This window comes from Bidens hawaiensis, unplaced genomic scaffold (assembly GCF_021521415.1).
Source record: "Bidens hawaiensis isolate Kalapana, Puna unplaced genomic scaffold, B.hawaiensis_p1.1 tig00000760_1, whole genome shotgun sequence".
NCBI lineage: Eukaryota > Viridiplantae > Streptophyta > Magnoliopsida > Asterales > Asteraceae > Bidens > Bidens hawaiensis.
This window is the reverse complement of record NW_027491043.1, coordinates 3336294-3353254: the sequence shown is the minus strand read 5'-3', so window position 1 is coordinate 3353254 and position 16961 is coordinate 3336294. Positions and strand designations below refer to the sequence as shown.

Below are 16961 nucleotides of genomic sequence, written 5' to 3'. Positions count from 1 at the left end.
CCAACCTGACACCACTCACCACCGCAGACTCACCACCACCAGCACCACCACCACAGCACCACCACCACAACCCCACCACCACCACCAGCCCCACCACCACAGCCCACCACCACCGGCTGCCGCCACCAAACCCCCTTCTTCAACCACAGTACACAAGAAATTAAAAAGATTCAAATTTTTGGAACATAAGATATAGAAAAAGGAGGCTCAGATCTGTCATCACTGCCTCTTTGGAGATTTTGTGGTGGTGGTTGTGGTGGCGATGATGATGATGATAATCAGAAGCCACCTGCAACCAACGCCGATTTCCACCACCACTGTCACCCACCTGCGACCACAATCACCCGACCATCTGAAAACCCTAACCTACCACGAACCACCACTTGAAACCCTAATCTCCGTTCACCCGTACCACCTGCAACCTACAACCGGTTACCATCTCTGTGTTCACCACTGCGAACGGCGGAGACGGGGTGGTGGTTGCAGACATGGAGACGAGGTAGCGGTTGCAGACTTGGAGACGAGGTGGTGGTTGGAGACGAGGTGGTGGCCGGAGACGAGGTGGTGACATGCTATGAGGAGGCTGCTGAGAAATGGATTTCTCTTTGTTTTAAAGAGAAATGGAATTCTCTAGTTTTAGAGAAATCGAAAGAGAAATAGAAATGAAAAGTGGAAAACAAACAAAAGAAATATTTCTAATTCTATTTCTCCTCAATCAAATCCCTCTACCAAACACCCCCTAACTGCCCTAACCTGAGCTTGGCAGCCCATATCTTCCCAGCATTATATCTACTAGTTCATCCAAATCTTCGTTTTTCCCATATCAGATTTCGTTTTTAATATGACAGATACCTCTTTTGTTCAAAGAACTCCCAAATGTGTTAACTTCATAATTAGCTCCATGTAATACCCATAATACCATAAGAAAATTCCAAAAGCAAGCATGACTGGTATATAAATAATCATAATAATCGAGCAATTATAAATTTCGTTTTCAAATTTGATACAATAATATCCATGTTTGACAATCATTATATTTCTTTCTTCGTTAAATCTAATTAGAGCATTTGCCTTTTGCTTCAACTAATAAGAACCCTACTTAAGATAAAAATAGCGATAACAAACCGCAAATGGGTCACAAAAATGAATCTTCCTACTCATAAAATTACCTAAATTAGCGACTAAATCAGCATGCTATTTTTACATATGAATTGAAAATTAAGGGAATACAAGAACATTTAACATTTTTACCTATATTTAACATTGGACAAAATAACTCAATTTGTTAAATATTGGAATCCAACTAGCCTTTATATTATTTAATAACCGTAACGGCATTATTAGTTATTGGCACAAGAGCTTTGTAAGCAACTAGTTATGACCTATCTTTCTTGGCAATTGCCAAAATGTGATTGGTCACTTATACATATATCATAAGTTGAATACTAGGTTTAATTTAAAAGAACCCATCATAGTTGAAAGCCGAGCGCCAAGTTGAAATATATTATCATCATTTGAAAAACACTACTGAAGACAATATTTGGTGAAAGTTTATTTAATTTGAAAGAAATAATTCAACTTGGCCATGGTTTCCAACCATCCTCTTTCGTGACAGTTGCCATCTACATTTGTCAATATTAATTTTCATTTATTTAGTACAAAATGTTTGCCATTTGTAAAACTAAAACGTTGAAAGTTTTTTTAAAAAAGTGACGGCTTATCTGAAATAAAAAGTGACGGACAAACATTCAATGTAAAACAAGTTAACGAAGGGGAAAATCATGAATAGGGCCTTTTATTTTTGACAAAACTAAAAAGTTGTAATAGACATTAGTTATTGACTGAAGATGAATTTTTTAATTCAACTAGACCCTGACCATGACCAACCTTTTTGGTGTGAACATGCAGGTGAAGGTTTCATTTGACTGAAATATTGAAATAATCAAAGATGGTGTGATATAACGTCGCATATTTTGCAGTATAAATAGAGTTGATGTGTTTAGCATTTGTCACACAACCTGAATTTTGAATACGTACCTCTCTGATCACAAAAGTCTTTCAATTAATTATGGAATCATCAGCAGCAGCGGAAACTCCGAAATCTCAGCTATCCTTGCCCTTGAGAACACGAATTGTACTATCGGCAATAGACCTTGCAATCGACCCACTTCTCCGGGATGACGGCACGGTGCCCCGCGGTCTTCTCAATCTCGTGGACTTTCAGATCCCGGCATTGTCCATACCCGTCAACGGTGTCAAGACACACGATGTCATGGTGGATCCAACTCGCAATCTCTGGTTCCGTGTATTTGTCCCCACGCAATACGCTGAAGAAGATCTCCCGGTGATGGTGTACTTTCACGGCGGTGGATATATTTTCCTCTCCCCGGATGTGGCGATATTAGACTATGTGGGCCGCAAGTTCGCGAGCGAATTGCGTGCCATTGTTGTCTCTGTCGACTACCGTCTTGCACCAGAGAACCGACACCCTTCCCAACATGACGATGGGTTTGATGTGCTGAAATTTCTGGACAATGAAGATAACCGGTCAAAATGGCTGCCGGAGAATGCCAGCATTTCACGGTGCTTTATCGTCGGTGATAGCGCTGGCGGACACCTAGCTCATCATGTGACTCTAAGAGCCTCCCAATTCAAATTCCAGCAACTCCAGGTACGACTTAACTATATATATGTAAACATATGCTACTGGATTCATGCATTATTATCCGTATATAAACATATCTAATTTCCTAGTTTGAAAAATCAACAACTTCGTATCTTTCTAATTGAAGCATCGTACACACGTAAGTTGTATTTTGTAAGAAATTAAGAAGAAATGAGTGATCTAAAATCCAACAACAAATACCACCCGCATGATTGCTGATGAACAGTATGATGGCTTGTAGGTAATTGGGCTAGTGGCGATCCAACCGTTTCTCGGCGGGGAGGAGCGAACAGATTCTGAAATACGGATGGATGGATCAGTACCTCTCGTGACAATGAAGCGGACCGATTGGTTTTGGAACGCGTTCATGCCCCTAGGTGAACCCTTCAACCGAGACCATCCTATCATCAATGTTACCGGGCCCAATGCCGTGGACATATCCAAAATGGATTTTCCCGCGACAATGGTGGTCGCGGCTGGGTTTGATACCCTCCGGGACCGACATATAAGGTACTACCAGTGGCTCAAGAAGTCCGGGAAGGAAGCGTACTTGATTGACTACCCTGAAGAAACGTGAATCTACTCACTGGTAGCAGATCTACTTTCCTCGGGTGTGATTATACTATTTCACCGATGGTTCTTCTGGATCTGTGTTCTTCCACCTACAAAATGAACAGCGCCGTTACTTACCCCTCAGAAAGGGACAGAGGGGTCCTCTTTGGGGTAACCCTCCGGCGTGAGAATCAGTAAATGTAGGAGAAGATGATAATGTGTGTGAGGGAATCTCAAGAGTATTGCTTAATAGCTGAATCCCCTTTGATTGTGAGACTGTGTGTTTGTATGTAACTGACTGTGAGTGAATGTAATTCAATATGATTGAATGTGATATCACTGCCTGTAACTGTCAATGATTGAGTATGAATGTGTCATCAAAGTGGAGTTGATGCTGTATTTATAGTGCTAGGGTTTCCACTGGTTGGGCTCAACCTCGTTGGCTTCCTCCAATCGCACTGCGCCACGTGTCCTCTGGGACACCTGGCGCCTTCTCGTTGGTTGTAATCACGTGGTAGCACATGTGTCATGCTGAGTTGTCGACCTTTCATTTGGCAGCTGTCAACATCAGCATATTCTTACTCCTTAAAAAGATGCCTTCTGGAAGGTTGTCTGACGTGCACAATCAAGGTTGCCCTAATCCTGATTTGGATAAGGACGAGGTCGATTATGTGCATGTGTGATATGCGCCAATCCTGAGGATGCGCGAGGTCTTCTCTTTATTCTCACGCGCAGATATTTCATGCGCAGATGTGATATGCACGAGCATGTGATATGCGCCGCGCGCTGATGCGCCGCGCGCATATGTGATGCGCTAGCATATGTGTGCCTGGGCAGATGTGGTATGCACGAGCATGTGATATGCGCCGCGCGCTGATGCGCCGCGCGCATATGTGTGCCTGGGCATATGATGCCTGAGCATGTTTTGTATGCGCCATGCGCATAGGTTTTGGCTTTGTGCCTTCATAATGTCTTTATCTTGTGGGTTGACTCGCCTTGCTCGGTGCTGAGGCGGGTACATCCACTGTTACATCGGCAATCAGATCTCATCAGATCTACATAAAAAAAAAAATCAATCACCATGGTTTCTGGCGTTCGTAACGTTGATCAAGCTCTAGAGGATATTGAACGTGAGGGTGTTAACGACGGACAGCAGGTTCTGAGGGTTCCGCGTGATTCTACGCGTACCACCAGCAACCGTCCCTTCGTCACAACCCCTCACGGCCAGACTGAAACTCCTCCAGACGATCTCATGTTACAAAATATGGTCGGCCTGAAACTGAAAGGACCAATGGGTCCAGAAGAAGAAACAAATGATCCCAATGAATGGCTCATAAACGAGCAGCGGCGTCTGATGGAAAAGTACAATGAAATGGTCAAACAGAAGAAGCTAGCCGACCAAACACAAAGGCAAGCGTTTGATAAGCAGACTACAAAAAGGCCGAGCGCGCCGGAAGAAGGACATTCTGTTCACACTGCACACACTGAGTTCAGTGATGAAGAAGTGCATAGCATGAGGAAGACGCGGGACACTCATGCAGGAGGCTCACAGCTCCGCGCGCCTGTGAACATGGCGCCTGGAGCCAGAGCCGATCTGGATCTGCACATGCCGTACAGCCCACCAGTCAGAGGGCAAGTGGACGTAACCACACCCTACATACCAGCCATCTTGGTGAAACACTCAAAGTTCACTGCGCGCATCGCGCAGGCTCCCATCCAGCACAAGACCAAGATGCCAAGTGGTTTGGGTAAATATGACGGCACCACAGATCCAGACGATTTCTTGCAAGGTTTTTACAACACGGTAAACCTAGAGAGCTGGACGATGCCAACATGGTGTCATATGTTTGCTCGCTGCCTAACGGGCGCGGCGCGGGTATGGTTCGAGAGCTTGCCGACTGGGCGAATTGATGGGTTCGAGGAACTATTAGAAAAGTTCCAAGCCCACTTCGTACAGCAGCGCAGGCACACGCGCGATCCTGATGACATCATGCACTGCGTACGCAGGAATGATGAAACGATTGAAGATTACATCACTCGGTTCAATCAGGAGTCTCTGGCAATCGGAGGTATAACCGAGCAACTCCTGCGCGTGGCCTTTATACAAGGCGCGCGCAGTGATCAATTACGACGAGCTCTCGTAAGCAAAGATGGCATGCCCACCACGTGGGCCAAGTTAATGGAGGCATCGCGAGTTTTCGCGAGAAATGAAAAACAGATTGCCCAAGATAGGGCAAGAGAAAGAGCGCATCAGGCTGAATCACCGCGCAGCAAAGAGAAGAGGGCCAAACAGAACTCTGTATGGTCCAGGTTGCAGCCAACAAGTTTTTCTTCCGCGGAAAAGCAAGCGCCACCGAGCTCACCCCAGCCCCAAAAAGTTGTTCGTAATCGCGGGGAGGGTGACAAGAGGGAGGGCGGCAGAGATCCTAGCAGACCTCTGCCAAGAATATGGACACCCCTCACTAAAACACCTTCACAGGTGTTAAGTACTGAGAATGTTCAATTCAAGCCCCCCAAGCAACTACACTACAAGGGACCGCAAAACAGTGGCAAATATTGTGAATTTCACAGGTCCCCGGGCCACAACACCGACGCATGCCATCATTTAAAGGATGCGATCGAGAAGGATGTAAAATCAGGCAGGCTGGCTCACTTGGTGAAAAACCAAAGAATAGAAGATGAGCAACCGGAAGGAGCCTCTGCCAGCAAGAAATACAAAAGAATCTGTGTGGCTGAGGGGGGACGACAAGGGCAGACGTCAAAAAAGAGAAGCGCGCAAATCCACGGAGATTGGCGCGAGCAGCAAGTCATCTTCCCAAGAATCAGGGGAGGCCCTTCAATAAGCAGTCCTCTCGTCATCACCACACACATTGCTCATTACGAAGTGTCAAAGGTCCTGGTGGACACTGGAAGCGAATCTGACATTATGTATGAGCAATGTTTCAGAAAGTTAGACCCGGCAGACCAAGCGCGGCTCGAAATTGTGAACGCACCAATCTGTGGTGTTTCAAATGAAATCATCCATCCCCTAGGCCAGATTCAGTTTGAACTAACTATGGGGGATGATGAGCACAAGCGAGCCGAAGTTGTCAACTTCTTGGTCTTGCCCACCACGTCATGCCACAATATGATCCTGGGTAGGGGAACGATTGCACAATTTAATGCTGTACCGTCGCCAGCGCACGGCGCATTGGGGTTCCCTACACCAACAGGCGTAACATTTGTTTACCGCGATCATTTGTGCGCAGTAACAAGTACGCCGCGGGAAGGGAGAATGAAACTTCCAATGGCGGACAATGCGCCTTAGAACTGGATTTTAAACCCAAAATTCCCAGAGCAAACGGTCACAATTGGCGCTACCATTTCAGACGAAACGAGATTGAGAATGAAAAGGTTGCTCACAAAATACACGTCGGTTTTCGCGTGGCAACACTCCGATATGACGGGGGTCCCGCGAGACTTGGCGCAACATTCTCTTAACACGTTCAAGTCGGTGGAGCCAATTGCTCAGAAAAAGAGAATCATGGGGGATGAAAAGGCGAAGGCCATGAATGAGTAAGTGGAGGACCTGTTGCGCGCAAACATCATCCGCCCGATCCGATACCAGACGTGGGTAGCCAATCCTGTGATGGTAAAGAAAAGCAACGGGTCATGGAGGATGTGTATTGACTTCAAGGACCTCAATAAAGCATGTCCGAAAGATTGTTACCCCCTCCCAAACATCGACGCAAAGGTGGACTCCGTGGCGCCATTCAAGCTCAAATGTTTCCTGGATGCCTACAAAGGCTATCACCAGATTCAAATGGCACCACAGGACGAAGACAAGACTGCCTTCAGAACCGACAAGGGTGTTTTTTGTTACACAAAAATGCCCTTTGGTTTAAAGAATGCGGGCGCCACCTATCAGAGACTTATGGATTCGGTTTTCAGTGAACAAATCGGAAGAAATCTAGAAGTCTACGTTGATGATTTGGTGATCAAGAGCAGGGAGGAGAGACAAATGCTCAGAGACATCGAGGAAACTCTTCAGCGCCTAACGGAAGTTAACATGAAGCTCAACCCGAGCAAATGTACTTTCGGCGCGGAAGAGGGGAAATTTCTTGGTGTAATGGTCACTAAGGATGGTTTCAAGGTGAACCCTGAAAAGGTGGAAGCCATCCTTGACATGCCTTCACCATCCACCATGAAAGAGGTTCAGAAGCTGAATGGTAGATTGGTGTCAATCAACAAGTTCCTAGCGAACCACGCCAGCAAATCTACTCCATTCGTTAACACTTTGAGGAACTGCTTGAAGAAGAGCCAATTCAAGTGGACGCCTGAGGCTGAGCAAGCTTTCAGTGAGATAAAAGAATGTCTCATAAAGCTGCCCGCGCTCACAGCTCCACTTCCTGGCGAAACCCTTACATTGTACTTGTCAGCTGGAGACCGCGCCATCGGCGCAGTATTATTGGTGGATCGCAAGGGGATCCAAACGCCAATATACTATGTGAGTCGGGTGCTGACAGACCCTGAGACGCGCTATTCCATCATGGAAAAGTTAGTTTTGTCACTAGAACACGCGTCGCGCAAGCTCCATAGATACTTCAATGGTCATCCTATTGAAGTTCTGACTGGTTACAACATCCAGCAAGTCTTGCGACGCCCCGCGCTCTCCGGAAGGCTGACAAAGTGGGCGCTGGAATTGGGTGAACACACGATCACTTATAAGCCACGTCCAGCAATAAAGGGTCAAGTTTTAGCGGATTTCATCACGGAAATCCCAGAGGGAAAGATTGAAGAAGCTCAGCGCGAGGTAGATCCTCCGCGAGCAAATGATGAAGAAGATGTTTGGAGGCTATTCACTGATGGAGCCTCCAACAGCGAAGGGTCCGGCGCAGGCCTCAAACTGGTGGACCCTGATAATCATGAATATACTTATGCTATTAGGTTGGACTTCAAGAGTACCAACAATGAGGCTGAGTATGAAGCCCTGCTGGCTGGTATGCGCATTGCGCGCAAGTTTGGAGTTAAAAGGCTAGAGGCCCATGTTGATTCTTACTTGGTAGCTGCTCAGGTCAACGGCCTTTATGACGCCAAGGAGAACACAATGCCTCTATATCTAGAGCAGGCAAAAAAGCTCGTTGAGCAGTTTGACTTCTTCAGAATCGTACACATCTCGCGCAGCGAAAATAAGTCTGCTGACGCGTTGAGTAAGATGGCTTAAACTAATTTTGATCACTTTGGCAAAGATGTCAGGGTGGAAGTGATGAGCAACCCGTCAGTGCAAACGCAATCTGTCCTTGTAATTCATACAACCCCTTCATCCTGGATAACTCCAATAATGGAATTCCTGAAGGAGGGGAAGTTACCAGACGATCGCGCACAGGCGAGAAAGATAAGACACAAGGCGCAGAACTATGAACTACTTGATGGTACATTATATCGACGCTCTTACCTTGGACCGCTCATGAAATGCCTGGATGCTGAAGAAGCAAGCTATGTGATTAGGGAGATTCACGAAGGAATCTGCGGAATACACGCTGGCCCGCGCATGGTGGTTGCCAAGGCAATGAGCTCAGGCTACTATTGGCCAGGCATTTACTTGGATGCGCTAAAAGAAATCCAAAAATGCAAGGCATGTCAGAGCTACGCGCCAAACACCATGCGGCCAAAGAACAACTTGATTCCGGTGACCTCTGCATGGCCTTTCCACAAATGGGCCATTGATATTGTGGGGCCCCTGCCGCAAGCGCAAGGGCGAGTGAAATTTTTGGTAGTGGCGATAGACTATTTCACAAAATGGGTTGAGGCCAAGCCACTAGCAAAAATCACAGCTGAGGCGATGAAGCAATTTATCTGGAGCCACATCATTTGCCGTTTTGGCCTTCCTATGGAAATTGTGAGCGACAATGGCAAACAATTCACCGACAGGAAGATATCCAGCTGGCTCAAAGAATTGCACATCAACCAAATCTTCACTTCGGTCTACCACCCTCAAGGGAATGGCCAAGTGGAGCGCGCGAATCAAAGTTTGTTAAATGGGCTGAAGAAAAGGTTGGAGGGAGAATCCCATTCTTGGGTCGAAGAGTTACCTAATGTCCTGTGGGCGCACAGGACATTAAGCAAAACTAGCAATGGCGAATCCCCGTTTAGCCTAACCTATGGGACAGAGGCTATGATCCCAGCAGAAATTGGATGCCCATCCCATAGGGTACTCATGATGAGCAAGACTGATAACGAGCGCGAAAGAAGATTGGACCTCAACTTGCTTGAAGGACGCAGAGAAGCGGCTATCATCAATGAAGCAAAATACAAGAAAAAGCTGGAAAAATATTATAATCAGCGCGTTAAAGAATGCCACTTCAAGAAAAATGATTTTGTCCTTCGAAACAATGAAGCTAGCCGCGCGATACCCCCAGGGAAAATGTCCCCCAATTGGGAGGGACCTTATCAAATTTCAGAAGACTTGGGGAAAGGCGCGTACACTTTAAAAGATTTGAATGGAAAAAAGATACCGCGCGCGTGGAACGCGGCACAGCTTAGAAAATGCTTCATGTAAAAGTTCAAATATGTAATCAAGGCTTTTAAGCCATCATGAATGATGATTCGCGCTATCTTTCAATATTTGTTCTATTACCTTTGCATACATGTTTCACACTTCCTTTATTAATTTGGAGCAATATGACAACACTATATTGACTTCAAAACAAAATAAAACGAAGTAAAACATACATGCGCGAGCCTTAGCTTAAAAGCGTTAACGAGTCTTAACTCTAAAACGTCAGGGCCTTAGCCCAAACCTACGAGCCTTAGCTCAAACACGTTAATGAGTCTTAACTCTAAAAACGTCAGGGCCTTAGCCCAAAACAAAGAGCCTTAGCTCAAAACACTCACAAACATCCATCTTACATACCGCGCAGCCTGATCATAAAAATCCTTAAACACAACTAAGGCAAAGTACATGCCAAATCATAGTTGTTAAGGTCTCAGGTCGAGGTCGCGCGCGGAATCAGGGTGGATATCTGAGTAACACATGCTGACATGTAATGGCTAAAACTCATACTTCCATGTAAAAACCGCGCGACAACAAAGCGCGAAAAAGGAATTGTGAAAAGTTATCGCGCATGTCAGCATAAACAAGATACTGCGAAACCACTTACAAAATAGAACAAAGGTTAAGTGAATAATTTCCTTACAACCTTGTTCTTATTTTAACGTGCAAGCATATCTTATATCTATACAAGCAAACATGAAGAGATGAATGGAAATGCGCAAGATGAGAAAAAGAGAAAACAAGTTTCATTCCATAGCATTGAAATTTACAAGTATGATGAGTTACAAATTACAAGTATAAAAAAAAATATATAAAATTTGATGAAGGGCTTCTCAAGTCTCCACGTCGACGTCAGCCGCTTCATCACCCTCATCATCTCCCTCAGCATCTGGCGCGGCCCGCTCCTCATCTCCGAACTGACCATAGTCAAGTTCTTCCTCCTCATTGGAGTCTTCTATCACAACGGTGTCAGGAGCAGGTTCTTTCGCAGCGCCAGAGCCGCTGGCAGGGGCAACATCCCCCGCGCCACCATCATCGCTACCAGCCCTCTCGCATTCATCGAGCAACTTCTTTAGCGCGCCGAGATCGGGCTGGTCAGCAAGCGCAGCTATCTGCAAATCATTAGAAAAGTATTGAGTACAAAACACTTGGAAAATTAATCAAGTAAAACTCATTAAGGTCAAGGTACCTGCATAAGGATGGGGATGGGAGTATTCATATACTTCTCCCCCACCGCGGCCATGTCCGCGCAGGCCGCGTCGCTCTTGTAAGGGTACTCGGATGGGTTCTTCTTCAACATGCCATATTCATACCCATCCGTAAACCCTTCAGCTCGACCCACCAAGCGCGCGGCAGCATTGCAGTCCATCACAAGGGCCTGAAACTCGGCGGAATATTTCATCGCCAAAGCGCAGCGAGTCATGCCCTGTGACACCAGCCATTGGCGATCCTGCGCGAGGCCAGCAACAGACGTCTCGAGGGCAGGAACCTGGGAGTTTAATAACTCAACAGTTTCCTTGGTCTTTTTTAGCTCCTCTTTATCAGACGCTGCTGCCGCCAAAATTTTTTCTTTCTCCGCCTGCGCAGCATCAAGTGCTTCCTGGCTGGACGCTGCCGTCGCCAAGGCCTCATCTCTATCGGCCTGCGCGGCCGCCAACTCCTTCTTCAGGCGCGCAACCTCGCTCTCCAGTGATGATTTCTCAGTGATACTCTGGACGATAGCTTGGTCACGCGCCTCCGCCTGCTGTTCCAAGACACGCACTCTTCGCGCGTACTTGGCAACTTCGGCCTCCGCCACATGCTGCTTCTCCCGCGCAGCTTGGAGCTCATGCCCGCGCTTGATAAAGGCGGTGTTGGCACTTGCTCGGTTTTCGCTGAGCTCCGCCTGGAGTTTCTCAGCTCGTGCGCGAGCATCAGAAAGGTTCCAGGCGGCCACCTTAGCCTCTCGCTGGGCTTCCACAAGAGCATCGCGTACTTTAATATAATCACGACGAAGCTCCTGGGAGGCAGCAAAGAAAGCCGACCCAGCGAAAATATGGTCATTCAGCAAGTCCGCGCGGGTGCGCTCCTCCTGATACCTCCTTTCAGTAGGAGGCACGGCATGAGCCCAGAAGTCCTCGCATACGCCCATGGATTGGAAGGAACTGTCTTCATTAATATTCCATCTCGGGCGGTAAACGTGGTCACCTTCCTGCAAAACACAAGAAATGTTCTAAGTCATAAAACATACTTATATGGAGGTACGCGCAGCGGAGCAACAAATTAAAACATACCTGCGGGGATGAAGCAGAAAAGTCAGCGCCAGCCCCACCAGAAGTCTGCACTGCGAACTCTTGTGGCATCGCAGGGCTGGCGCGGTCTCCCAAGGAGTCTTCAGCTTGAGCCCCCTCATCCTCCTCATCTTCTTCAATAGGCCTCTTCTCCTGCGACCTGGAGGGCTCCAAACCAGTCTCGCGGGGAGGGCTGCGTGTAGGAGGAGGCGAGGGAGGCCTCGACACCGCCAGTTCGGTGCGCAATACGGTTTCCTGCTCCTTGGTAATCCCAATAAGGGGAGACTCAGCACTAGCAGGAGCAGGAGCAGAACCAGCGGCGCCGGCAACGGCGCCAGGAGTGTCACCAGCAACTTGTGCGCCAGCTACAACTCCTATGAACAAATCAACAAGGAAAAATGGTTTATGACTGAATCCAAAAGATAATTCAGAAGACAAATGTGCAAAACATACCTTGGCGCAATTCTGTTCGCGCGGCGAACATCGCCATAAAGTTCATTCTACCCTTTTCAGAGGGTAGAACAGGGGACTCCGAAGCAGCCCCCGGCGCAGCCTCAGCACCTTGTGGCGCCTGCGGCTGATCTGCGACCGTCGCCGGTCCTGCAAACATTCAAAGGAGCAAAGGTTTAATAACAATTCAATCAGATGAAGATAAGCAAAGTATACCTGTTGCAGGCGCGGCACTGCTTCTCTCTTCAGCCGCGCGAACGGAGGAGGTGACGCCACCATACCTCAAGTGGACAGGAGGTCTGCCCACTCTCACAGGCAGGGAAGCTAAAGAAACCTTGGTGGTAAACACCTGGGTTTCCTTAGGTCCCTTCGTTTGAGCATGGGGATGAGCGACAGGGGTGTCATCTTTCTTCTGTTTCTTACTGGCCCCTGCGCCAGATTTCCCCTTAGCTTTGCGTTTTAGTAGGGGCGCCTCCTCTTCCTCCTCCTCCTCCTCCGCGAGCTCCAGCTCGTAGTTTTCGAGCGCATCTGCAAATACAAGCAACACAACTGTTAATAAACTTTGGTATTCTAAAGGAATAAGCATAAGTGCGAAGGCTTACCAGGCGCGTCACTATCAAAGTCAAATTCCAGATCCACTGGGATGAACATGTCATCGAAGCGATCTGGGAAACCAACCTCCCCAGCGCCAAGCGCGACGGAGCCACCCTCCACTTGATCATCATAAGCGGCGTGGATATAATCCTTGGTGACTGCGCAAAAACAAGTCAAGTGATATCAGCAAAAGAATTATGTTAGCGCAGAAAAAGAAATAAAGCAATGAAATAAACTTACACAACCCGTCGACTTGGATAACGGGCTCAAGCGCGCTGTCAGCCCACAGCTTACTCATGCCGACCCCCACCAGCGCCTCCTCGTGAATGCTCTTGGCGGGGGATGGTTCGGCGGTCAGTTTCTTAACCCAGGCGCCGGTTGGGTTCTTAATAACATCCGCATCCGCGGGCGCAGAATCGATCGCGCGCATCGTTATGCGGATGGGGATTACACCAGCCCTTATGTAAAAGAACCTCTCAGACCAGTCATGAAGGCTCTTGAATGAAACAGTGGAGCACTTCACCTTCTGACTGCGAGGAATAAAAGAGAACCAATTGTCTTGGATCTTGGGCTTGTAAAAATACTGAAAGCGCCGAGGAGTGGGCTCCTCGCGCTGGGATTTGCACATGAACTCAAAGTGAGTCACGCGCACGAGTCCAAACGGATGGACTTGGGATATATGAATCCCATAGAACTTCAGCAGTGCACCCACAAACCTTGTCATCGGGAGACGAAGGTTGCAGTGGGTGAAAAAGTGGCTATATAGGGATATATAGCCGGCAGGCGGGTCCGCCGCCGTTTGCCCGGCCCCAGGCAACATGCAGCCAAACAGGGTGGGAAAGCCCTGAGAGGCGATAAGGCTGTCAAGATCAGCCTGCCTCAATTTGCAGGGGATTTCATTCCACCTCCTCACCACCTTGGTCCTCCTTACCTCCTCCGATGAGCCCTCAGCAACCTTCTTCCCCTTGCCTTTCTTCTTCAACGTCGACATCACTACGGATTTCACGCGGCGTTTTCGAGAAACGATTGAGGTGATCGACGGGTTTGAGGAGTCCGAACAATCAGACATACAACTGAAAATCAAACGGAAACTTCTGAAGAACAGATATTTGGGAAGCAGAAAAAAGGATAATCAGAAAACAAAGAAAGAAAAGCTTAGAAGAATAAGCAAGAAGGTGAAGGATAAAAACTCTAAGGGCTGGCTTTTATAGGCCCAGGAGAGAGAAATTTTGATGCTGAACGGACTTCACGCGCCCCCACTCGCAGGTCTTGGCCAATGCGAGCGTCACACGTGTCCCTGACACTGTGTGAGGAGACATGAAAGGAAACTATACGGCTGCTGCCAGAGTTCACGTGCCCCCACTCGCAGGAACGGACCAACGCGAGCGCGACACGTGTCCCTGACAGCATGTGAGGGGACACGAAAGGCAACTGTTGCACCTCGAGCACACGAAATGTCTGACACGTCTCCATCACTGACCCACGTCAGCAACCGTCACGTACACAGACGATTCGTTTTCAACCAAATGGATAGAACTTCGCGCAAAGATGGAAACAAACAAGAAAACGACAAAACCCCTTTAACAGGCCAAATCAGTAAGTCTAATATCTATCTTACCGCGCTCGCGCGAGATAAGACACACATTAGACTGGGGGGGCTTGAAGAGGTATGTACCCGCCTCAGCACCGAGCAAGGCGAGTCAACCCACAAGATAAAGACATTATGAAGGCACAAAGCCAAAACCTATGCGCATGGCGCATACAAAACATGCTCAGGCATCATATGCCCAGGCACACATATGCTCGCGCATCACATATGCACGCGGCGCATCAGCGCGCGGCGCATATCACATGCTCGTGCATACCACATCTGCCCAGGCACACATATGCTAGCGCATCACATATGCGCGCGGCGCATCAGCGCGCGGCGCATATCACATGCTCGTGCATATCACATCTGCGCATGAAATATCTGCGCGTGAGAATAAAGAGAAGACCTCGCGCATCCTCAGGATTGGCGCATATCACACATGCACATAATCGACCTCGTCCTTATCCAAATCAGGATTAGGGCAACCTTGATTGTGCACGTCAGACAACCTTCCAGAAGGCATCTTTTTAAGGAGTAAGAATATGCTGATGTTGACAGCTGCCAAATGAAAGGTCGACAACTCAGCATGACACATGTGCTACCACGTGATTACAACCAACGAGAAGGCGCCAGGTGTCCCAGAGGACACGTGGCGCAGTGCGATTGGAGGAAGCCAACGAGGTTGAGCCCAACCAGTGGAAACCCTAGCACTATAAATACAGCATCAACTCCACTTTGATGACACATTCATACTCAATCATTGACAGTTACAGGCAGTGATATCACATTCAATCATATTGAATTACATTCACTCACAGTCAGTTACATACAAACACACAGTCTCACAATCAAAGGGGATTCAGCTATTAAGCAATACTCTTGAGATTCCCTCACACACATTATCATCTTCTCCTACATTTACTGATTCTCACGCCGGAGGGTTACCCCAAAGAGGACCCCTCTGTCCCTTTCTGAGGGGTAAGTAACGGCGCTGTTCATTTTGTAGGTGGAAGAACACAGATCCAGAAGAACCATCGGTGAAATAGTATAATCACACCCGAGGAAAGTAGATCTGCTACCAGTGAGTAGATCCACGTTTTCTTCATACCCAAACACATTTCATGAGTTCTTTCTCTTCTCGGAGTTGCCAGAATCCGATCAACTTATGTTAGATATGAAGGACTTCATTAACAAGGTCTTAAATAAGGTATTGACGAAAAGCCTCCAAACACTAGATATTTTGTTTCTGTTAATTTGTTCATGTATTTCATAATATTCATTTCACATGCTCAATTATCCTTTGTATATTGCTTGCTTTCAGGTTTAGAAGATTTACATTGACATGGGGTTTATGAAAAGACTAATAATATTATGAACTTTTATTCATTTGTATGTTATTTCCTTTGATTATCTTTTCATTTTTTAAATAAACACAAGTAGCTTTTATGCTAAAATATTTGTAAATATGTAGTATCATATTTACCTTCTTCTTCTGTGCATTTGAGTTAATGTATATTGTACGTAACTGAATTATAAACGCTCTTCAATCCTCCATTGTATTAGTATTATTTACATGCTGGTTTTTTTATTTTGTTTTATTATGTTTTTTGGCATTCATATGTGTGTGTGAACAATCCAGCTTGAATACAAACAATTAAGAACGAATTCATTTATTATTCTGATTTTAAAAATATTAAAATCACAAGAAAATTGAATATATTTGATTTTATATATGTGTTGTAATTATTTCTAACTTCTATGTTCAAAAATTAAAACGTATATTCCAATAAATCAACTTGACGGCTTTTAATTCACATAACTCAAAACACTTGGAAAACTAGGTTGTAAGGACCCAAACAACTCAAAGCTCATAAATTTGGTTTTTTGCATGTTTCTTTTGGATAGATTCCAGATAAGCTCCGTATGATTATACACATTTTGCAATACCTTTGATCCGCTTTGACTCTTGGCTAAAACCATCCAGTTATGCGAATATATAAACGGCACATTTAGTTATTTACTCCAACAAATTTGTTGAAACAACCGGTTAAAATAATTGACAATATTTAGGATTTACGTATATATTTATATTACATATCATTATCACATGAATGTGTGCAACTGTAACATCCCGAGATTTCGTTTGATAAACTTTAAGTATTTAATTGAGGCAACTGATTTATATTAAATATAAAGAAAATAATGAGATTTGGTAGTTAAAGAGGGTAATGTGGAACTATCCTAATACTTTACTAATAATCAACCCCAACCTCATCTCCATTGTTAGAACAAAAAAGGTTCTACAAG

The 16961-nt window shown here is 46.3% G+C and overlaps 1 protein-coding gene across 1 annotated transcript; it reads left to right on the top strand.

The window, feature by feature from the left end:
- The first annotated feature begins 2068 nt into the window (after positions 1–2068).
- On the top strand, positions 2069–15981 carry LOC143533503 (putative carboxylesterase 18). The gene is made up of 4 exons (XM_077028268.1): positions 2069–2671; positions 2907–3224; positions 15760–15861; positions 15976–15981. The coding sequence occupies exons 1-4, from the start codon at positions 2069–2071 to the stop codon at positions 15979–15981; spliced, it is 1029 nt and encodes a 342-aa protein (XP_076884383.1).
- The last annotated feature ends 980 nt before the right edge of the window (positions 15982–16961 follow it).

What these genes read in the sequence shown, in the direction of transcription:
- LOC143533503 (XM_077028268.1), top strand. Translation starts at nt 2,069, where the DNA reads ATGGAATCATCAGCAGCAGCGGAAACTCCGAAATCTCAGCTATCCTTG. An exon ending in TCAAATTCCAGCAACTCCAG is followed by an intron (nt 2,672 to 2,906) that starts GTACGACTTAAC and finishes GATGGCTTGTAG; the next exon opens with GTAATTGGGCTAGTGGCGAT. An exon ending in AGGAAGCGTACTTGATTGAC is followed by an intron (nt 3,225 to 15,759) that starts TACCCTGAAGAA and finishes ACGTTTTCTTCA; the next exon opens with TACCCAAACACATTTCATGA.